The sequence below is a fragment of the Juglans regia genome, chromosome 14 (assembly GCF_001411555.2).
Source record: "Juglans regia cultivar Chandler chromosome 14, Walnut 2.0, whole genome shotgun sequence".
NCBI lineage: Eukaryota > Viridiplantae > Streptophyta > Magnoliopsida > Fagales > Juglandaceae > Juglans > Juglans regia.
In genome coordinates, this window is record NC_049914.1 from 13814463 (window position 1) to 13838523 (window position 24061).

At 38.4% G+C, this 24061-nt stretch overlaps 4 protein-coding genes across 4 annotated transcripts; 1 reads left to right on the forward strand and 3 right to left on the reverse strand.

The window, feature by feature from the left end:
• The first annotated feature begins 2081 nt into the window (after positions 1–2081).
• Positions 2082–4384, forward strand: LOC108990312. The gene is made up of 3 exons (XM_018964236.1): positions 2082–2612; positions 2712–3303; positions 4377–4384. The coding sequence occupies exons 1-3, from the start codon at positions 2082–2084 to the stop codon at positions 4382–4384; spliced, it is 1131 nt and encodes a 376-aa protein (XP_018819781.1).
• Positions 4385–17576: 13192 nt separating this feature from the next.
• LOC108990313 lies at positions 17577–18209 on the reverse strand. The gene has a single exon (XM_018964237.1). It carries the CDS (start codon positions 18207–18209, stop codon positions 17577–17579), a length of 633 nt encoding a protein of 210 aa, XP_018819782.1.
• A 2091-nt stretch (positions 18210–20300) lies between these two features.
• LOC108990315 lies at positions 20301–21236 on the reverse strand. The gene is made up of 2 exons (XM_018964238.1): positions 20944–21236; positions 20301–20829 (listed from the first exon to the last, which is right to left on the reverse strand). Exons 1-2 carry the CDS (start codon positions 21234–21236, stop codon positions 20301–20303), a joined length of 822 nt encoding a protein of 273 aa, XP_018819783.1.
• Positions 21237–22297: 1061 nt separating this feature from the next.
• Positions 22298–23038, reverse strand: LOC108990316 (uncharacterized protein At4g02000-like). The gene has a single exon (XM_018964239.1). It carries the CDS (start codon positions 23036–23038, stop codon positions 22298–22300), a length of 741 nt encoding a protein of 246 aa, XP_018819784.1.
• Between the last annotated feature and the right edge of the window lie 1023 nt (positions 23039–24061).

Consider the following 24061-nt stretch of genomic DNA (forward strand, 5'->3'; position numbering starts at 1 on the left):
ATAGCATAAACCAATCACACCAACAACTCCATCATCCAATCCAACCGACCCCTTACTCCTAAGACTCAGTCCGGCACAACCAACCAGTTCACAGTAAAAATGAGTTAGCGCAAAAATACATTTAAATCTCAAAAGTTCTTTTGGAAAATACTTACAATGCTATAATATAATTCTTGCAATATCACGGAGGTGCTAGAAGCGGCAACGCAGCAACAAACAGTGCCAAATGCACTGTGGCCGTGGGTCTCAAAAATCCACTTTTGAACTGGGACAAACCAAGACCCGAGATTGCTAAGGTAGGGCTTAGGGATGTCGGTGAAGCTAATGGTGGTGGTGGTTGGCCGTGGGAGGCGGCGTAGAGGGTGGTTGAAATGCAAAAATGCCCAAATAGGAAACGGAGTTGGTGGGGCTTCACCGGTGGCGGATCGGAGTTGGGGCTGGGTGCATTGGGTTGCTAGGAGGTCGAGGATGAAGTGGTGAAGAAATGATGGCCGAAGGTGTCGCAAAACGGCGGCGTGCGAGCACAAGGAACGTCGCGGCTTCAAGCTATTCGTGGAGGAGAACGGCGGCGAGTCAGAGGCTGAGCTTGGTGGGGGATGATGAACGGCGGGATAGATGTGGAGATTTGACCCATTCCTCTTAGAAGTTCAAATGTGGGGTTTCTTCGGCAGTTGAGTGGCAGTTTTCGTAACGGAGATAAGGAGCAAAATCGTTACTCTCAAAGGCTGATAGTTCGAACTGGAGTGATTTGTTTCATTCTATTTGAACTAGGTATATAATGACCGTGACCGTTGCGTCTCATTCGAATTGGATAAATATCCATTCAAACGGTTATTATACTAATATATTTCTAATTATATTACTAATAGTAAGATTGACTTCTACAGAATTGTGAAAGATATCATAGCATTAAAGTACGTGGGGGGATTTATGGTCTGGTTGTTTAAATCTAATTGGTGGGATGTCTCAAATCCAAGGTTGGGAGTGCGTAACGATGATTATTTTGTAAGTGTCAATACGTCTCGCACATGGTATGAGGACAATTTCTTCGTTCTCGCTTGCCAAGGGAATCAAATTTTTTATTTAGATGATCCAGAATACGAAAACCCATAGCGGGTAGTGGAGAAGTTTGTACTAAGAAATGTATATGATTACATTTTAGAGGTAGACGAACCACATGAAGAAGTTGATTGTCTAGTAAACGAAGAAGCATATCAAGAAAATGAAGTAGACATCAATCTATTTGTTGATCTAAGCCAATATGATATGGTCTCATTGGGTAAAGAAGATGTTCAACCTGAAGTAATTGAGGGTGAAATATCGGAAGAATATGAATCAACTAAAGTGTCTAGTGAGGATAAGGGCGACTGGTCTAGCAAAACGGATATTAAATGACTTTCAAACATGAATTTTTGTAAGTATTATTCTTATAACTATCCCTAACGTTTGAATACTTATAATAATTTGTTACAATTTCAAATAGATATGTCTTCCAAAAGCAAAACAACACATGTGCCATCCTCATCCATTAATGACATACCGTGTGGTTCACCTGCCATGAATTATGAGCCAACATCACCAGACGCTGAACAAGGCATTTTATCAAATTAAATATGACATTTTATGCTCAATTTAAGTAATATATCTATAAAATAAAATAAGTTAATTAAAATACATGCTTTAATTTTTGTATATGTAGTTGTTGTAAGCCAACGCCGAGGTAAAGGCACTACGAGGAGTGTCTTCATAGAGAAAGTAAGGAAAGTGGGTAAAATTAAAGTTAATATTCCTGATATCATCACACTGGTGGCTCCGGAGATTCGGCAGCATGGCTTGCTTCTTATGTTGGTACGCTTACTCGCACGCATGCACTGATTACTACATCCTCTTGGTCTAAAGTTCTCAAATATGTGAAAGACCACATTAAAAAGCGTTGCTCGGTAATAAGCTATATCTCAAGCAACTAAATTTATAGCATATTAATTTCAAGTTACTTTGTACATATACTAATTGTTTATACTAATTGCAAGATGATTGTTTTAATGGAGCCTTTCCAGAATTTTGTTAAAGCTCAATCATACATGCGGACTCTTCATTTTGATAATGTAATTTCTAATGAAGAAGTTGGTGGGAAAATATGGGTCTTGTGGATGAATGATTTAAATGTACAGATTATGCGGATGACCTCACAGTTTTTGTCTCCAAGGACAGTTGAGGGTCAATTTCAATTTTTGGGTAATTTTATTTATGCAAAGTGTAAAATGATGGATAGGCGGGTTCTATGGGAGGATTTGAGGTGGAATAGTATGAATGAGGATCCTTGTTTGTTTGCTGGCAATTTTAATATTATTCGTACGAATTTGAAAAGACGGGGTGGTCGTCCTAGGCCAATAGCGGCGATGGATGATTTTAACCAATGGATCCATGAGGGTGGTTTTATTGATTTAAATGCTCAAGGTAGTAATTTTTCTTGGTGTAATGGCCAGAGTGGTTTAACTAGAGCTTGGGCTAAGCTGGATCGTGTTTTATTGGATGCAAATTTATTGTCTTTCTTCCCTACGGCGTCTTGTTCGTACTTCCCAAAGACGACTTCGAACCATTGCCCTATGCTGGTTGAATTTTTTAAGGAAACTTATTCCTATGGTCCTCCTCCATTTAGATTTCAGCAAATGTGGGTTGAGCATCCAGAATTTATTGATTTTGTAAAGCAGGTGTGGGATGTGCCGGTGATTGGGACGGGGCTTGTCATTCTTGCTTGTAAGCTTAAAAAGGTGAAAGTGGCTCTTCGTGAATGGAATAAGCGAGTGTTTGGTAGGACTAATACCCATATTGAATCTTTGAAAGTGAAGGTTGAGGGTCTGGAAAGTTGTCTGCAAAGAGAGTGGGATATTGATGCCGAGAGGGAGCTTGTGGTGGCTTCGGATGAATTGAATTCTTGGAGACGTAGGGAAGATATCAGATTAGCTCAAATGGCTAAAATAAAATGGAATATGGACGGCGATCGTAATTCAAAATTTTTTCATGTATGGTTAGCTAATAAACGACGTAAAAGAATCAAAGGGATGAGAACTCTAGATGGGGTAGAGTTTAATTCGCCAGAAGAAATTCATAATGGAGCTGTTGAGTATTTTGCGGATTTTCTTAAAAATACTAACCAGTCACAAGTACTTCCGGATTTATCAGATTTGATTTCACTAGTTATTGATGTTGAGGATTGTACATGTATTTGTCGTACCCCTTCATTGGATGAAGTAAAGGAGGCTCTTTCTTCGATTCCTATAAACAGTTCTCCTGGGCCAGATGGTTTTGGAGCAGGATTTTTTAAAACTTGTTGGGAGGTGATTAAGATGGATGTCTTTGCAGCCGTTTCTGAATTTTTTATTTTCAAAAAGCTTCCGAGGTTCTTTTTGGCTTCTTTTATTGTGCTAATTCCGAAGACAGATGTGCCCACTAGTTTTGACAAATTTAGGCCTATAAGTCTGTGTTCGGTTTTTTATAAAATTTGTTCAAAAATTATAGTAAATCGTCTGGCAAATTATCTTCCCAAATTAATATCTCTTAAGCAAGGAGCCTTTATATCTGGGAGGAATATTTTTGAGAATATTAGTATTACTCAGGAAATGGTTCATTCCCTGAATAAGGACACTCATGGAGGAAATATTATGATTAAAGTTGATATGGCTAAAGCATACGATCGAGTAGATTGGAATTTTTTGTTGGAGGTTTTTCGTTGTTTTGGATTTTCTCCTTCTTTTTGTGATTTAGTTCGTGCTTGCATTTCGAATATTTGGTATTCTGTTTTGCTTAATGGAACGATGAGAGGTTTCTTCCAAGGTGGTCGTGGGTTACGTTAGGGGGACCCATTATCGCCTTATCTTTTTATTATTATTCAAGAAGTCATTTCTCGTCTTTTGAAGCAGAGTGTGTCATCACATAAGATAGGTAATTTCTCCCAACCTAGAGGTACTCCTCAGATCTCACACCTTATGTACGCAGATGATATTGTAATTTTTTTGAATGGGGGTAAAAAATATGTTAAGGAACTTTTGTTGGTTTTTGAAAAGTATGAAGCATGGTAGGGTCAAATGATTAATAAAGAGAAAACAGCCATATATTTTTCTTCAAAAATTTCTGTTGCTCGTAAGAGAGCCCTAAAAAGACTGATAGGGTTCTCAGAAGGTTCCTTTCCCTTTAAATATCTAGGGGTTCCGATTGTATTGGGGTGTCTAAAGCATGTGCATTTGGAGGAAATGGTTAACAAAGTTTGGAAAAAAATTAGTGGTTGGAAAATGAAGATACTTTCATCGGGTGGCCGTCTAATACTTCTTCGGCATGTGCTTTCTAGTATGGCTTTACATCTATTTGCTATTTTGCAGGTTCCTGAATCAATTATTAAAGCTCTAAATCGTATGATGAGTACATTTTTTTGGGGGGGAGGTTAATGGTAAAAGTAAAAAAAAGTGGGTGTCGTGAGAAAATATTTGTAAGCCAGAAAAGGAAGGGGGCCTAGGATTGCGTAAATTAGAGGACATGCAAAAAGCATTGCATATGCAACTTGCATGAAATTTAATTCAAGGTAAATCCTTATGGGCAAATTTTTTTAAAGGAAAATATGTGGGATCTTCTCCTTGGTCTCTCATTGATACAAAAAAAGATTCTAGATTTTGGAAAATGATTATGAAGAGTATTCCCGATGTGCTTAATAATTCAGGATGGAAAGTGAGGGAGGGGAATATTTTTTTCTGGTATGATAAATAGAAAGATAGGGGTCCTTTATTGGAGGAGGTCCAGATGGTGGGGAATCCGCGGATTACAATAAAGGAGTGTATGCTGAATAATAGTTGGGATATGGACCTTTTGATTTCTTTAGTTGGTCAAGAGAATGTTGATGATATTGTTGAAGCTTTGGCCGGTTGGAAGGAGGGTTCGGACGTGTTAATCTGGACTAAACAAGAGAGTGGAAATTTTTCTACTAAATCAGCATGGGATTGTATTAGAATTAGAGGTTCTAATTTGGATTGGCATCCATGGATATGGCATAGGTTGTTGCCTCTTAAAATTTTGGTTTTTATTTGGAGAGCATGGAACATAGCTTTGAGTGTTGATGATAGTCTTAGAAGGATTGGGGTCCCAATTGTCTCTCATTGTGATTGCTGTGAAGAAGGTAAGTATGAGGACCAAAACCATGTTTTGTTTGGAGGAGAGTTTGCATTTAATATATGGTGTTATTGTGCTAATATTTTTGGTTTACCTCTTGGTCATACTTGGATGGAGACAGTGATGGCTTGGTTAAGACGTGCGTCGACTGATTCTCAAGTGGGGATTCTTGTGTGGTTACTTCCGTCGATTATTAGTTGGCATCTTTGGCGTAGAAGATGCACTGCCCGTATGGAGGGGCGGATTCAATCTGTTAGTGTGGTTTGGCAAATGATCAAAAATTGGATGAGCTCTTGTAGCCAAGATATGAAAAAGGTAAAAAAATGTTCTATGTATGATCTACAGATTTTACATGCTTTGCATATTCCTTCTAAAGCCCCCGTGAGGCAGTTTATAAAAATTGTGACCTGGCAAAAACCTGCTCCAGGGTGGTTTAAATTGAATACAAATAGTAGTAGTCTAGGAAATCCAGGATCTTCTGGGGTGGGTGGTATTATTAGAAATGATCAGGGCCACTTGGTTCATGCTTTTAATTCTTATATTGGTTTTGGTTCCAATAATAGAGCTGAATTGTTAGCACTGCTGCAAGGTCTTAAAGCTTGTAAAAATCTAGGGATTATTTTTGTGGAAATAGAATTAGACTCTCAAGTGGTAATCTCTTGGTGGAATAGGCGAAGATGTGGCATATGGTATTTGGAAGATTTCTGGGAGGATACTCTTGCTCTTATGGATTCGATGGTTTGCACAGTTAGGCATGTTTATAGGGAAGGTAATAAAGTTACTGACTGGTTGGCTCGGAGTGGGGCAGCTGGTCTTAATATGGATTGGAATATAGTTGGAGAATTGCCTAGGGTCCCTCGAGGTTTACTTCGGTTGGATAAACTTGGGTTACCTTCTTTGAGGTGCTGTCAGAATTAAGAATCTGGTTCTATTTGATTTTTGTGTTGGTTTGGTTAGATTTTATTGTATATGTTTGTTGTGCTAATGGTTTTTTTGCAGGTGAGGAGGTGGTTTTGTATTTTTTCTCTAGATATACTAGGTTTTTTTTTTAACATCTGGTTTCGGATTTTTATATTGTAACGTCAGGTATTGGTATGTAACCACGGTTTTCCTCTGCCATAAGTGAGGGTTTATTAATATAATCAGGACGAGATCACTCGTGGATAGGTGATTCTCGACTTTTCATCAAAAAAAAAAAAAAAAGAGGATTGATTAATAGTTGAGGAACTAATGTCGAATGCATTCCAGAGGTACAAAAGTCGTTGCCATGCACACTATCAGAAGTTTAGTACTATGAAAGAGGAACGCCAAAATCCATTCCAAGTAATGCCACCAAACGAATGAGAGAAGGTTTATGATATGGTTGAAGATTTTGTTTAGCAGGTAATTTCACTGCTATCGTTTTTTAATAGTATATGATAGATGTACTAAACATAAAAAATAATATCTTTTTTAGCAACGGAATATTGTGAACAAAGCAAATAGATCAAATTTAACAATACACCATCATGCGGGTTCTCGATCTTTTCATCGTTTGTCTAACAAAATGGTAAGTTATTTTAGACCCCGATAAATATTAACATATACTACACTTTTCTAATTTAAGTTCTAATATAAATTTTCCTTTTACAGAAAGGAGAAAGTCCCGTTGACTATGATCTGACCCAATTGTGTACTAAAGCACATAAAAATCATGATGGTGTTTGGGCCAATCCAGAAGCAGAGGCAAATTATGTAAGTTTAAGTTTCTTTAATTCCTTTGTTACATAATATTTTTGTTACTTACACTAACTTTAATGTTTTCTTTTTTGTAGGACAAGATGATATCTCTTAAGGAAACGGCTGCGAATCCATTTGATGCATCATCTATCAATGATGCTCAAATCATTTCTCAAGTTCTTGGATCACGTTCTAGATATTTGAGGGGTTTAGGATGTTGCGTGAAGCCACCCTCAACATCATCATCATCTTCTTAAGCCAAATCAAATGACGAGAAGACTAAGCAATTAGAGAAAGCAACACTTAAGATAAAACAACTGAGATCCAAGGAAAAACATTTGCTGACCCGATTAGATCAAGCAGCAGATCTTGGGCGAGATTAGAAGAGAACATGCAGAGGAGACTGGGACGGAGGTACAAAAAGTTTGTGCTTGAACAGTTGCAGTCAATTACGTCTCAAAACTCTATACCACCACCACAATTTTAAAATTTATTTTTTCTTATATTGTCTTTTCTATTATTATGTTCCAAAACATTTGAACAATTGGTATTTGAATTACAATTTTTTTAATGCTAGTATGATATTTTTAATTAATTAAATTTTGTTCTGTATGATTAATACCATTCGAACAGTAAATAACCAGTTCGAATGGTAAATTACCATTTATAAATCCATTCGAACAAAAACATACCCATTCGAACAAAAAATAACCAATTTGAAAGACAAACAAGAAATATAGTCCGTATGGACAAAATTTTCAAAACACTGTTCGAATGGAGAAAATTTTACAAAATAAAATGTTTGTTTGAACAGACATAATTTATATTCGAACACAAGTCATTCGAGCAAAAGTTATTTGTTCGAACACTTCATTCGTTCGAAAAGGATCAAATATGGTTATTTATTCGAATCAAAATTTAATTTGTTCGAATGGATGGGTTGGTTCGAACTGACAAATATTCCATTCGAATAATTTTTTTGGATGAAATTGGTTCGCCAATGAAAAAACTCTCGTTTGAACAGTTTCAACTGGTTCTGCCAAATTTCATCCTTAAAATTGAATTTCGTCTCAAAAATCCTTTTGAGACAAAAATTTTTCATCTCCATAACTATTTTGGGACGAAATTGGGATTTTTTTAGACTACATTTTTTGTCTCAAAAAATCATATCTCTTGTAGTGAAGCTACCCTGTAACCAAATATTTTCCCTGCAATAGACAAAGGTTTCATGCTAAAAGGATATTTTCATCTCATTGTCTCGCATTTTCATCCTTCACCAGTCACTGATCTCTCTTTCACCCTGTTACAGCTACTCGCATGCCCACTCCACCTCACCATAGAGGTTGGAATATTGGTTATTTAATCAAACATGATGAGGTAACACTAGATATGTGAGTCAAAGTAATTTTTCAATGCATGGATGAGGTCTTTGATTGACTGGTTGATCAATCACCGCTCTAGGTATAATGGGTACCCTGCATCATCTCAATTTTACTTGAAATTGATTGTATCGATTTAGTACAACATACGTGGCATTCTTTGAAAAGTGGAATAAACTACGACGGAAATGTTGGATTTACAAAGTTTAATTCATGTAAAAACAAAATTCACAAACTGATGTTGCTTAGATGTTGTAATCAATTAGATTGTAAAGTTCACTTTACTTTAAAATAGATCTAATTATATGTCACATCTAGTCACATTAATTTGTCAATTTTACTAATAATAAGATCTCGTGCCCTTTGGCTAGCTTTAGGTGACCAAAACACCAAATTCTTCCATGCTAAAGCTTCACAAAGAAGAAAGAAGAATTGTATTGTCAAACTTATGGATGAAAATGGGAGTTGGCATGAAGGGGAGCAGTGCTTCTGAGGAAGTACAAACATGGTTAGCAAGGGAAGAAATATTGTGGAAACAAAGATCCCGTGCCCTTTGGCTAGCTGAAGGTGACCAAAACACCAAATTCTTCCATGCTAAAGCTTCTCAAAGAAGAAAGAAGAATTGTATTGTCAAACTTATGGATGAAAATGGGAGTTGGCATGAAAGGGAGCAGTGCAATAATCTTATTATTAATCACTTCACATCCTTGTTTACCTCTGCAGGGAGCCATAATACTGAAGTTGCTGTTGATAGAATTGATACCAAGGTCACTGAGGAAATGAATGAAGATCTTATTAAAGAATATACTGCAAAGGAAGTATGTAGAGCTTTGAAAGAAATGCATCCCTCAAAGGCCCCTAGTCCTAATGTCCTATCTCCTTTGTTCTTTCAAAAGTTCTAGCCCCAAATTGGTAACTCTATTACTGATGTTGTCCTCAATGCTCTTAACCCTGGTGTTTTCCCTCAAGTACTGAACCATACTTTTATAACTATGGTTCCTAAGAAAAAGAACCCCACTAAAGTTAATGATTACAGACCCATTAGCCTCTGTAATGTTATCTATAAATTGATGTCAAAAGTCATTGCTAACAGAATTAAGCAAGTGCTGCCTTCTATTATCTCATAAACCCAATCTACTTTTCTACCTAGTAGGTTAATAACAGATAATGTTTTTGTGGCTTATGAGGTTATTCACTTTCTAAGGAGGAAAAAGAGGGGAAAAAAAAGGGTTTATGTCTCTTAAGCTTGATATGAGTAAAGCTTATGATAGGGTTGAATGGTCCTTTCTTCAAATTGTTTTAGGCAAACTGGGATTCCATGAGAAAGTGATCCAACTGGTTATGAGATGTGTGCAAAGTGCTTCCTTTTCAATACTTATTAATGGATCTCCAACAAGTCATATTATCCCATCAAGGGGTTGAGACAAGGAGATCCTATCTCCCCTTATTTGTTTCTGGTATGTACAGAAGGCCTAATTGGGTTATTGAAGCATGCAGCCATTTCAAATGAAGTCTCTGGAATTCGAGTTTGTAGAGGTGCCCCAAAACTGAACCACCTCCTATTTGCCAATGACAGCCTCATTTTCCAGTGTTGCTAGTGTGGAGACTAATCTCAAATTGTTAAGATTGCTGAAACTCTATAAGGAGGCCTCTGGTCAATTCATCAACCAAGATAAATCTGCCATGGTGTTTAGTCAAAATATCAGTGCTGTCCAAAAGCGAGCTATTATGGATTTATGGGGTACTGATCAGATCCAGTAGTATGATAAGTATCTAGGACTACCCTCTATTGTTGGTAGATCCAAGCAGGTTGCTTTTGCTTAGATTAAGAAAAAAGTCTAGTTAAAGCTTCAAGGTTGGAAAGGTCACATGTTTTCTCAAAGGGGTAAGGAAGTACTTCTCAAAGCTGTGGCTCTTGCCATCCCCTCCTATGCAATGAGTTGTTTCAAACTCCCTTCTAAACTTTGTGCTGACATTGAAAGTATGATGGCTAAATATTGGTGGGGGCAAAGAAATGATGAAAGGAAGATTCACTGGGTTAGTTGGCATAAGTTGTGTAGTCCTAAAGCTGTTGAGGTCTAGGCTTCAAAGAATTGGAAATTTTTAACATGGCATTGCTGGCTAAACAGGGGTGGAGGCTGCTGCAATACAAAGACTCTCTATTCCATAAAATCTATAGTGCAAGGTACTTTCCAAGTGGCAATCTGCTTGAGGCTCATCTTGGTAACTCTCCCTCTTATGCTTGGAGAGGAATATGGGAGGCTAAGAAGCTACTCTTAAAAGGTGGAAGATGGAATGTAGGGAATGGAAGAAGTATTCATATTCTTGATGATGTATGGCTGCCAGGGTTTAGAGGGTTGAGGAAGGAACTTATGGTTCACAATCCTCAACAGGTTTGGAGGACTGAGGAACTAGAAGGACAGGTTGATTCTCTTATTGATTATAATAACAAGTGGTGGAACCTACCTAAGGTTAGATCTCTCTTCAATCCAAAAATTACAGAGACAATTCTGAGGCTACATCCTAGTTATTCTAATGAAGATGATATGTGGGTATGGGAGCATGAAAGAAGTGGATGTTTTAGTGTTAAAAGTGCATATTGGTTGTTTAAGTCACTTTCTATAAAAAGTGTGGGGGAAACATCCTATGGGGCTGCTACAAAGAAGTTCTGGAATGGTGTATGGAAACAAAAATCCCTCACAAAGTCAAACTATTTGCTTGGAGAGCTTGTAAGAAAATACTTCCCACGAAGGCTAATCTTCTTAGTAAAAGGATGGATGTGAATGGGGCTTGTTGTTTCTGTGATCATAGTCTTGAAGATTTAGCTCATGCATTATTCTTTTGTCCTTCCATTCATGAACATTGGGTGAGAAAGTTTCCTAACTTTCCACAGTTCAATCAGTTTTCTTCTTACATGGTTACTGTTATGCAAGTTTCTACAGGAGATTTATCATAGGACTTTGCTGATTTTATTTTGATGGCTTGGGGTTTCTGGTTTAGGAGAAACAAAGTGATTCATGAACATGTTAATCTACCTCCCTTGCAAGTTATGGACTTTGTTTTTTCAAAAGAGAGTATGTAGTCAGCTGGTTTGCATATCCAAGGTGCCCCCAAGTCTATGCTTTACAGGTGGTCTCCTCCACCAGCTAATTGGTTCAAGCTAAACTGTGATGGAGCTTTGTTCTTTGACCAAAATAAAACTGGTATTGGGGCTATTCTTAGGGATTCTCATGGATCTGTTTTTATGGCTCTAAGTATAGGGGAGGAGGAATTTCTGGAACCTGAAATTGTGGAGGCCACAGCTGTTTTGAGGGGCTTGCAATTCTGTCTAAATATTCGCATCCAAAACCTTGTGATTGAAAGTGATTGCCAACACTTGGTTGAGGAGGTCAATAATGAAACAGTTTCTTATACAGCTATGAGAACAGTTATTACTGAAATTAGAACACTAATGCAGAGCTTTGGGGATTGCAAGTTTCAGCATTTTGGTCGCTTATCTAATGTTGCAGCACATCACCTAGCTCGACAAGCGTGGAATAGTTCTCAGATGCAGCTATGGTGGCATACAGTTCCATCTTTTGTTGAACATATATGTTTTGTTGATCAATTATCTTGTTCTTAGAGTTGAGGTCTTTAGTACCTCTATGAAATGAAGTTCAAATTTTCAATCAAAAAATAGAAAAATTGTCAGTTTTACTTTTATAAAATCTTTTTGTAAACTTAGAGCACTTATAGAGTAAACTAGCCATAGATAAAATCTGGCAAAAGTTTGGCTAGCCAGCTCAAAAACACCCCATAATAAACACAACAAAGCTACCTTAAAGTTAGCTTGGGGCTTTTCAGCTGGCCAAATGTAGCCAATGAAACTGGCTGGCCAAATATTTTTTTCTCATTATTTTATTTTTCCCACTTCCATTTTGCCTCTATTTCCTTCCATCTCTCTCATTTTGCACAATGCTTTCTCGATATTTGATTTCTCTAACAATCTTTCATACGATTTTTCTCTCTCTCAGTTATTGGATTTGATAGCCTACAAAACTAATAGCATGACTCCTCTGTTATTGGATCCAAAAGCCTTCAAGCACACAACTCCCGTGTTCGTTGAGTGATACAAAGACACACTACAACATAATTTCTTTTTAGTGACAGTTGAAAAATTATGACAATGCCCAAACTGTCACTAAAAAGCATTTTTTGTGACAGTTTCTAACATGCGAACGGGAAATGTTTTGGCACAAACGTGCGAACGTAAAATGTTTTGGTGCCAACATTCGAACGTTAGTAAAGTAACGTTCGAATGTTAATTGTAAATTTAAATTAAATATGACTTTAATTTAAAAATTATATGGTTTTTACAATGTATAATTTGTGAACAGGTCTTAAAAATTGTAATATACATTTATATACACACAATTTGTAAAATATATTTATGTTTATATATATACATATCTAAATATATATTTATGATTATATCAATTTGAAGTGCAGTGATTTAGTATTGAAGTTGGTAAATCTAACATTCAAAAAGATTGAAAATTGAAATTAAAAAATAATAGATATATTAAAAATTATTGTTCCTTACATATATTAAAACAAAAATATAAAATATGGTAGCATTTCGTAAACAACACTCAGACAAACGCATTGTTCACGAAATTTGTACTCCGTATCTCCTTAGTCAAGTTATCAACCTTCTCGTTGATGATACCGACATGATGGGCTACCTCAGCGACAGACTTCTCTACAGGCACGATCTGATCGATATGCACAGTCAACTGTGAGATCACCGCATCAACCCAAGCAGGTCGAGCATCTCCCGCAAATGTACTCATCGGCTGCTAACTACTACTCCCCACATCCGGCTCGGGCTATGTTGAGGAAACTAGATCCGCTACACAGGTGGCTAACGTCAAGGATACCCTCTCGCCTGTCCAATGCTATGTCAATGGGTGCCCATATTGAGGGGGCTCATCTGATCTGTGACCTGCTCCTCCGGCTAGAGTGGCACTCTCCGAGCAAGTAATAGTCGGCTGATGATGACATCATATTGGAGGTTGTCTGTGGAGACGATGCTTGCCTCTCAAAGATGTGCAGTGGCAAATTTATGGGATTTCTACGTGCCACTCGTATCAAAAACTGTGTCCGAGTCAGACTAAATGTGGTCTTATGTGCCATAAGAGCCAAGTTTGTTGCAACAATAAGCTGCAACATGCGGAAGAAAGTAGCAGATGTATTTGGTTGAATGCGTTCTTCCTCTTGATCTGTTGCGGTCTCTCCTTGTCTCGGTCATCATCCCGAGCCTCACAGTCAGTACCCTCGGCCTCTGACCGGTCTGCATCTTTAGCATCTTCTTCTAGCCCAACGGATAATATAATATCATATAACATATGTTCGAACGTTTTATCTAAAGAAAGATGCATGTTCTTTAGATAAAAATAATATTAACGTTCGAACATAATATAATATACACGTTCGAACGTTAAGGGCATAACGAATAAGAATTTTGAAATGTGTGACGTTCGAACGTTATGCCTTCCAGTTCGAACTTATGTCTTTTACATTCAAACATTACTAAAGATTTTAGTTCAAACAGAAAATAATGACTTCTGCAACGTGGAAGGCAAAACGGACGATAAATTAAAAAGTAGTACATTCGAACGTTAACATTCAACGTTCGAACGTAAATGCATCGAAAAAAAATGTTCGAATGTACAAAATATACATTTGAACGTGGAAGGCATAATGACTATGCAATTGAAACGTCGTACGATAGACTAAATGTTTGAACGTTTTGACAGAGAATGGCCGAAAATCACGCATCACGGTTCCAAGTGGCCAAATGACACCATAGCAATGAAGTATACAGATCAAGAAACTTTTCTACGGTGACCATTTAGCCAATGGCAACCCGTGGTGGCCGAAAAACAGAGTGAAAAATTCGGCCACCACTAACGTTTGGTTTACACAAAATCCTACTAAATCATTAAAAAAAAATTAAAAAAAAAAAAGCCATGTAAGAGGACAAAAGAGGGATGCCTACCTTTTTGTGACGGTTGTGGAGGGGTTTAACGGCGATATGTAATGATGGAGAGATAACGGTTTAGTTCTGAGAATGACGTTTCCTTGCTAGTAGAATCTTGAATGATGTCCAGAAAAATTACACCACTACTAAAAAAGAATTGTTTGCTGTGGTTTTTGTACTAGATAAATTTTGGGCTTACATTTTTTTGTTCTCTTGTTACCATTTTCACTTACCACATAGCTTTGAAGTATTTATTAACTGCGAAAGATGCCAAACCAAGCTTAATTGGCTGGATTTTATTACTTCAAGAGCTCAACATTAACATTAAGGACAAGAAATTAGTTGAAAATGTGGTAGTTAACCACCTCTCAAGATTGCCATCATCCTCCTTCAAATGTCAGCCTTCCTCTTGATGATAGTTTCCCAGATGAACAGCTCTTTGTGATTCATAGAGCTCCCTGGTTTGCTGACATAGTCAACTATCTAGTGACTGAGTGAATGCCTTCTGAATGGTCCACCCAAGATAAGCGTCGATTTCTCTCTTCAAATTTTTGACTGTTGGGGAATAGACTTCATAGGACCTTTTTTGGTTTCCGTTGGAAACACATATATTCTATTGGATGTGGATTATGTTTCAAAATGGGTGGAGGTCGTCGCTTGCAAAACAAATGACTATCGTGTTGTCCTAAAATTTTTACAATCTTTGTTTGTTCGCTTTGGCATGCCTAAAGTTATCATTAGTGATGGAGTTCTCATTTTTGCAACAAACCATTTTCTACACTCATGAACAAATATAGTATCACATACCGAGTTTCTACCCCTTATCACCCTCAAACAAATGGGCAAGCAGAATTGGCAAACAGAGAGATCAAAATCATTTTGGAGAAAACTATCAATCCTAATAGGAAAGACTGGTCATTTAAGTTTCTTGATACTTTGTGGGCTTATAGGACAACTTTTAAAACTAATCTAGAGATGTCCTCTTATCAATTAGTTTTTGGTAAAGCTTGTCATTTACCTGTTGATATTCAGCATAGAGCTCTATAGGCTATAAAACATGTTAACATGTCACTTGATGAAGCTTCAGGGTTGAGAAAATTACAGATCAATGAATTGGACCAAGCTCGTCGGGATGCCTATGACAATGCTCACGTGGCAAAGGAACGCATGAAAATTCTATATGATCAGAAAATTCATCCTAAGCATTTCACACTTGGCCAAGAAGTTTTTATTTACAACTCTCGCTTACATATTCATCCATTGGTTTGCCTAGCTCTTTTCATTCCCTACTCTTTATTTAATTTCAGTTTAAATTTTATGGGCTATTTTTGAGATTTTTGGCTTAGAAGCTTATGGGGTATTTATTTGATATTTAAGTTTTCATTTAACAATGATTACAATTGCTATGGATTGATTTTGAGAAGTTATGATTTGAATACAAGGATGAACCCTAGAATCTTGATTTTAGGGCTTTTTAATTTTCAGCTCGTATTTTGTCAATTGTTTTCTAATCTAATTTAATTCTTAGCTTAGTTTCATTAATCTCAGAATTCCTTTGCATATTAGATTAATTAAAGCTTAATTAGGACTTAAATAATTTCAGTTTTATAATTTAATTTTTAGATTAATTAAGATTATTTAGCTTAGTTGATTCCTTGATTGTTAATTTCAATTTGTTAATCTTTTACATTTCATTTCGACACTCAAAAATCCAAAAATATGATTCTAGTTCATGGCTAGTGCCCTTTTCATTTCCGTCGCACTCTACCACTCATTGCACATATCACCATTTTTATTTTCTCTTTCTGAATATTTTTACCTTTTGCACGAGTTTGATTTTTAACAACTTTTCCAGAGTAGATGATCTAAGAATTTTATTCCTAATTATTATACAACACCCTCTTGCACTTGGGATAGCCGTCGTGCTACTCATTTTTGAGTGAGTCAATTTGGTGCTCAGCAAATTGATTACAGAACTCAGAAGGGTCCCACCGGGTAGTGTCGTGTGCACTAAATTTAGCTTGTTTCCTCGCCTACCAAGAGGAAAAACTCCCGACCGGGATGATAGAACCCTCTCGCCCACTTACCGAGAGGTAAAGCTACTCACCTTTACTAGTTGTTGCTCATGATGTCTTTTAGATTGGTCTTTTAAGTTGGCCGGATAGACAGGTCACCCAATCAAACCGTCCAGAGCCTTGTCGACAAGTCTTCTCACCCAAAAGGTCTACAAATAAAGTTAACTATAGCTATATTATCAAAATCATAAGTTTGGGGGTCAATATTTTCTCTCAAACAATACTAAAAATACCTCCAATTAATAACTCTATATCTCAATGTAAATTTAACTAATTGGATAATCATTAAGTTCTTTGGATTTTTTTTGAAAATCACACTAATCGCTGTAAAGTATCCCTACTTTCGCTCAACTAATGGTGCTAAATCCAAGAGCTTTAATCAAAAATCATCTCTCACTCTCATTGTGATTCAATAGATCGAACAATAATTAGCTAGAAAATTGCAAGCATTAAGAACAAAGAATAAACACTCAATCATGAAAATATTGAAAATAAAATAACTTAGAATACAAATTGTGTGTTCAATGCTAGACTACATCAAAGCTTTAGAAAATAGAATTAGTTCATAGTGAAATTGAAAAGAAAAATAATAAAACTAATGTTTTTCGTTGGAGTCAGTTGATGAAGCATGCGGCTCTCGCCTCAGCCCTCTAGATCCGCCTCCTTGAAAGAAACTTAAATGATAAAGTCTGGGAAAATGTTTACTCTCAAACTCAAACTCTCCTCCCCCTCTAATCATCACACAAGATGGGACTAAATAGATATCAAAATTCAAATCTGGAAACAAGATAAATGCGGCTACAATCTAGCCTACAGATTTGGAAAATAGTTTCTAAAGATAAAAGTTAGCATAAAAGAAATTATCCCAACAATAACGGACTTATCTAAAATGGAAGATTCAGTAATAAACGACTTGATTTATGAAGTTCAGGGGGATTTCATGGTCAGCAAATTGATTGCGGAACTATGAAGGGTCCCACCAGATAGATATCGTGTGCACTAAATATAACTGGTTTCCTTGCTTACCGAGAGGAAAGACTCCCTACTGGGATGATAGACCGCTCTCGCCAACCTACCGAGCGGTAAAGCTACTCGCCTTTACTAGTTGTTTCCCACGATGTTGTTTAGGTTGGTCTTTTAAGTTGGTCGGTTAGCCTGGTCGTCCAGTCTAACCGCCAGGAGCCTTCTTTTTTTTTTTAAATCAAGGGAAATACATTTCATTGATTAAACAGTAGTACAAGGTTTATCTGACATTACAACAGCCATACACTCGGGAAGGCCCTTTTCTAACAACACTCTTTCACTCCTAGATCTTATAGCTACTTTTGCAGCTTCATGAGCTGCCTTATTACAACACCTAAATACATAAGACAGTTGCCATAACGGAAACAAACTAAAAACCTGTTTTAAATCCTCAGTAGCTTGCCCCAACCAAGAGTTATCTTCTGCACTTGACTTGACAGCATCTACTACAGCTTTTGCATCCCCTTCGAATTCTACCATATTGAATCCCAGCTCTTGACAAAGTTCCATTGCTCTCAAGAGAGCAACACTTTCAGCCATGAAAGCTGAGACTATATTATCCCTTGGGGCCACCAAAGTAGCCTGTAGGTCACCATTGTTGTCTCTGATAACAACTCCCATGCCCATCCTTTCCTCCTTCTTATCAAAAGCTGCATCAAAGTTAGCTTTCAGAAGAGGCCATGTTGGTGGTTTCCATTTCATAACCTCGGTCACTATCTGGTTTCTCTCATTAGTACCTGGGGTCTTACAATGCACCTTTCTAAAGAGACTCAAGTCAGCCTTTGCTAGTTCTAGGATCGTGGTGGGGCTTTTAAACTGATTTTCAAAAACCATTGCATTTCTTCTGTTCCAGAGCTGGTGGAAAGTGACTGCAATAAACTCTAACTCCCCCTTATCCAGTCTCGACCATAAGGCAGACCATAAGGATTGAAAATCAGCAAAATTACTCTGTCATTTCTTCACTGGGCTACCTTCTCCACCCATTACATCAACAGCTGCAGGACATGTCCAGAGTACATGAACCACAAACTCTTCCTCTCTATTGCAGATTGGGCATAGGCAGTTATCAACAATATGCTTCTTATGGAGGTTGACTTTCATAGGTAGGATATTATTAAGTGCTTTCCAAATCAGCTGTTTTGTTTTCCCAGGAACTCCCAAAGTCCAAACCTTCTTCCATTGTTCCTCATTATCTACACAGTTTGAAGACTCGCCAAACTTCTGTGCACTCTGTCTCATATCTTCATAATATGCACTTTTAACATTAAAAAGCCCTTTTCTTGACCCTGCCCAGATTAACTTATCATTATTTCCCCAGATACTGATTGGGATAGCACATATGATCTTTGCTTCTTCCCTATTGAATATCTCTTCCACCAAATCACGCCTCCAGCACCTTTTTTTTGCATCAATTAGGGCCTCCACTTTCCCATTTGAATCTGAATTATTAATAGGAGTCTGTATCTGGTATGTTGTTGGCTTTGGAAGCCACTTATCCTTCCAAATCCTTATGCTCTTCCCATTTCCGACCCTCCACACTGCCCCTCTCCTTACCACATCAAAGCTGTTCCATAAGCTCCTCCATATGAAAGAAGGACATGAACCCAATTTTGCTTCCAAAACATCACACTCTTGGTAATACTTATCCTTAAAAACACTAGCTACTAGAGAAGAGGGTTCTTTTAATAATCTCCAAACTTGTTTTGCAAGAAGTGCCCTGTTAAAGCTATTAAGATCTCTGAAACCCAAGCCTCCTTGACCCTTGACCAAACCAAGTTTTTTCCAGCTTTTCCAGTGAATTCCTCCCTCCATCTTCTTGTGGCTCCACCAGAATTTGGATAGCATACTTTCGATCTCATGGATAAGAGTATTAGGAAGTTTAAAAACACTCATAGTATAAGTTGGAATGGCCTGCAATACACTTTTTATCAAGATTTCTTTCCCTGCCGAGGAAAGGAAACCAGTTTTCTAGCTATTAATCCTCTTCCATATTTTCTCCTTTATGAAGCAAAAAGAGTTGTACTTAGACCTACCAATCAAGGATGGCAATCCTAGATACTTGTTGTAGTTGTTGCATACCACCCCTTCAGCTTGCTGGATAATGAATTGCTTTGTTTCCTCTCTTGTATTAGAACTGAACTTCATACTAGTTTTCTGCTTATTTAAGGTCTGGCCCGAAGCTTTCTCGTATTGAATCAAAAGGTTGTTGACAACAAACCACTCCTCAGAACTAGCTTTACAGAAAATGATGCAATCGTCAGCGAAGAGTAAGTGGCTGATTCTCATCCCTCCCCTCGACACTGCCACCCCCTTTAAAGCCCCACTCGATTCAGCCTTATGTAAAAGGGAGGTTAGACCCTCTGCACATATAAGGAACAAGTACGGAGACAAGGGGTCACCTTGTCTCAAGCCTCTAGAGGATGTTATGGTCTCCCCTAGTTCTCCATTAGTAAGAACTAAATAGGTCACTGTTCTTACACACTCCATCACCAAACTAATCCATTTCTGTCCAAAACCCAGTTTTACCATCATTGCCTTCAAATAGTTCCATTCTACCCTGTCATATGCCTTAGACATGTCCAACTTTACTGCCATACTCCCCTCCTTTCCCTTCTTTCTAGCTTTCATGGTATGTAATAATTCATAGGCAACCATGATGTTATCAGAAATTAATCTACCCGGTATAAAGGCACTTTGGTTCCAAGTGATAATCTTAGACAAAACACCTTTCAGCCTATTTGCCATTACTTTGGAAATAAGTTTATAGAATACATTACACAGGCTAATAGGACAAAAATCATGAACTGAAAGAGGAGCATTAATCTTCGGGATCAGAAATAGATGAGTGTGATTTAGTACCTCTGGCATAACTCCATGCTGTAGAAAGTCGAGCACTGCCTGAGTTACCTCGTTCCCCATGACCTCCTAGTGATCTTGAAAGAAACCCACACCAAAGCCATCTGGCCCTGGGGACTTGAGGGGTGCCATTTGCTTGAGTGCTGCTGCCACTTCCACGGTGGTAAAACTCTTCTCTAGATCTCCTCTCATCTTTGGTGTTATTTTTTCCTCCACTCCCTGCAAGCATTGTTCGATACACCTTGTAGAAGGCTGAGAAGACTCATAAACTTTCGAGAAATGCTCCCAGAAGCCCAGTGCAATATCCCTCTTATCAGTTAAAACCTGGCCTTCACTGTCCACTACCTTTTTTATGAGATTCTTTTTCCTTCTTTGGTTCACACTAGCATGGTAAAATTTGGTGTTCCTATCCCCTCCTTCCAGCCACTTTTCTTTTGCTCTTTGCTTCCATTTAAGGTCCTCTTGTTCTAGCAGAAAACCGAGCTCCTCCTGAGTTCTTTTTTGAAGCTTCATGCTCTCCAAGCCCTCATTTTCCTGAAGCTTGCTTAGTAGAAAGGTCTTTTCTTTAATAGCATTAGTTCTCTCCCTTGCTAAAGACCTGCTCCACCATTGTAAACCCCTCTTACACCCTTCCAATTTGTTTTGAACTCTTTCCAACCAGCTTAAGCTATTTCTCCCTGCTAGCCATTATGTTTCTATAATATCTCTACACCCCTCCTCTTTAAGCCAGTTAGCCTCATACTTAAATTGGAAATTAGTCCTCCTCCATCTGATCCATTGCAAGCATTCCAACACAAGAGGCCTATGGTCTGAACAGACAGCAGGCAAAGTTTCCACTCTGAAATCGTTGTAAATAGCTCTCCATTCGGGGTTTGCCACAACTCTATCCAACCTTTCTTTAATAAAAGATTCGTCTTCATGTCGGTTGCACCATGTGAACTTCTCCCCTTTCCACCCCAGGTCGGTCAAATTCCCTTTTTCCAGCACTTCCCTAAACATCTCCATTTGATTTTTGCTTCTTTGTCTCCCCCCCACCTTCTCATCGTTGGTAAGAATTTCATTGAAATCCCCTATAACACCCCATCCCCCACTCACTGGCCTAAAGGAAGAAAGTAATCTCCAAGCCCCTTCCCTTAAGTTGGCATCTGGATGACCATAGAAACACGTCAACAGCCATTCTTTCCTGCCCTACTCCCCGATAACCATGGCATTTATGTGACGTTGAGAGTAGTTAATCACCTCTAGTGTATCTTGTTGTCTCCACTTGAGCATCAGCCCCCCACTCCTTCCAATAGCCTCCACCAGTAAACAACCCTCAAACTTGAAACTATTAGCAATACCTTGAGCCAGATTGTAAGAGAGCTTGGTTTCCATTAGAAAAATCACATCGGGCACTTTGTCCTTCACTAACAAGCGAAGGCTTTGAACTGTTCGGGGGTTCCCAAGCCCCCGAAAATTCCAACTTAAAATTTTCATATCTCTTGGCGGGGCTGCAGCGCAGCCTCCACCTTATCCAGTGACAATATCTCCATCCTCGGTTGTGCCCCCTTGCGACTCTTGTTATTCTTCGGGATTGCTGAAGTTGTTTCACCCCTCTCTGTCCTCCTTTTGAAACCAATTGGCAACAAAGGTTCCGTATGAGTTCTGCCATGATCCCGAGCCCTACGTTTCCACCTTCCACACCCTCTCAGCAGGGTGGTACTCCGTAGTGATTCTGTAGTCTCCCTACTCCCCCTCGAGTTCCTTAGCTGCCAAATAGACGTTTGCTCCTCAGTGGGTTCTATTTCATTTGCTCTGGGCCCCTGACTGGCCCTATGGACCTTGCTAGGCCCGTCCTCGATAACCAGCCCATTATGGCCCTTCAATTCATTTGAAACTTTCCCCCCAGTTTTCCTAAACTACATGCACATTTCTTCTTTTCTCTGCACTGTTTGAGCCTCTCTATCATCTATCTCTTCACTCACATCAATTGTGTCTGTTCCTCCCATACCCCCTTCTGCTGGCGCTGTTTCTTTTCCTCGATTTGCGCCCACTCCATCCTTGGGATCCCGAACGTATACAGTAGACTACCCCTGATCAGCTTTACTCGGTGTCCCTCCCTGAGCTAAGCTCCCAGTGGACCCCTCTGCTTCTTCTCCCTTCTGCCTGCTCCCCGAAGCTCTTGTGCCTCCCTCCTTGCTTCCTCTCCATTCAAAAGTATAGGATGAGTACCTTCTTCTAATGTTTCTTTCAGCTCTCAACCATGGCCCGAACTGTCTGCTATTTTCATCTGTCTCGCTTTGATCTCCCTTCCCCGATAAACATCCCGTCTCACCATGTAATATCCACCCACAACTAAAGCATATTTTTGGCAACTTTTCATACTTGAAAGTGACCCACACCTTTTGGCCCTGAACATTGAGGAAACTGCCCCTCGCTATGGCTTTAGTCAGTGGTACTTCCACCCTTACTCGAAGAGCCTTTCCCCATCCTATGCCGTCTTCTCCAACATCCACCTCTAAAACCTTCCCAACTGAGCTACCAATCTGTTGCCCACACTCTTCCGTCATACACCCTAATGGCAAGCTGTGGATTTGCAACCAAAAGGATTCGTGGTCCATAGGAAACTTACCTGGTTGAAGGACCCCATCATAATGAATCAGTAAAAACAAGGCGTTTTCGAACAACCACAGTTTTCCTTCGAGAATCCAATGTTTATCTGCTTGAGTCACAAAAGTAATCACGAAAACCTTTACCTCTACTTCTTTGAAAGTAGCTCGTTTGCTTATTCTCCATATCCTTGCCATTGTGCTTTCTACAGCTTCCATATTGATCACCCAATCTGAGCAGACTTTTCCGATCAAACTTCTTTCTCCCTTTCTCTAAATCTCTTCACCGCAACTAGAGGGAACCTCTACGATAGCGTCCTCCTCTTCAATCAGCCTTAGCTGCCTCCATTTCTCTTATATCCCCTCCATTACCTTAGTTCTCCCTCCGTAGCAGAATCCCCCACCCGACTGTCTATTGTTCAGCCCAAGAAGTTGAGAAAACTAAAAAAACACCTCCACCGTCTCTAGACAGGAGCGGCACTCCAACCGCCAGGAGCCTTGTCGACAAGTCTTCTTGCCCAAAAGGTAATATATCGCTCATCGCCTAACTCTTGTCACCAATTCTGGTCGCCATTGAGTCTTCTCACCTAAATCTCCTCGACTCGCTTCAGATCTCGCTGCCACTCGTCGAACTGGATCCATAGTCTCTTCTTTTGTACCAAAATGCTCTCCTTTCACACTAAATCTTCTCATTCCTTTAAATCCCAAAAAATAAAGAAAAATATATAGAAATAAAATAAAATCAATAGACTTGAAGAAAAGCTGACACTTTTCACAAATAAAAAAGTAATAAAAATCACACTTATCAGAGATATTTATAGAGAGATTTGGGAGAGGGTGCCGATGAGTATGACTTTGACTTAGACTCGGTCACGATCATTCCATAAGAGAGTTTGAATTTAAAAACATGATCCAGTGGTTCATTCAATATAGGATTGGTAGTGACTGAGATTGAGTAGAAAACTTCAATCAGTGATGATTTTAAATTGAAATAAATTTCTAATATTTGATCCTTAAATTCTAAAAGAAGTCTAACTCATTCAATAAATAATAATGGGGATTTAACCTAGTTATTGAGCCTAATTAAAACTCCTTATCAATCCCAATATTTTATCGCTCGTGGGCTTATACAATATGGCCCATTAAATATAATTTAGGCCCAATAAAAATTATCAATATTCTGACTTTAGAATTATTGGGTCAGGTCGTTACACCACTAAAACATCCACTCTAGCATCCTTA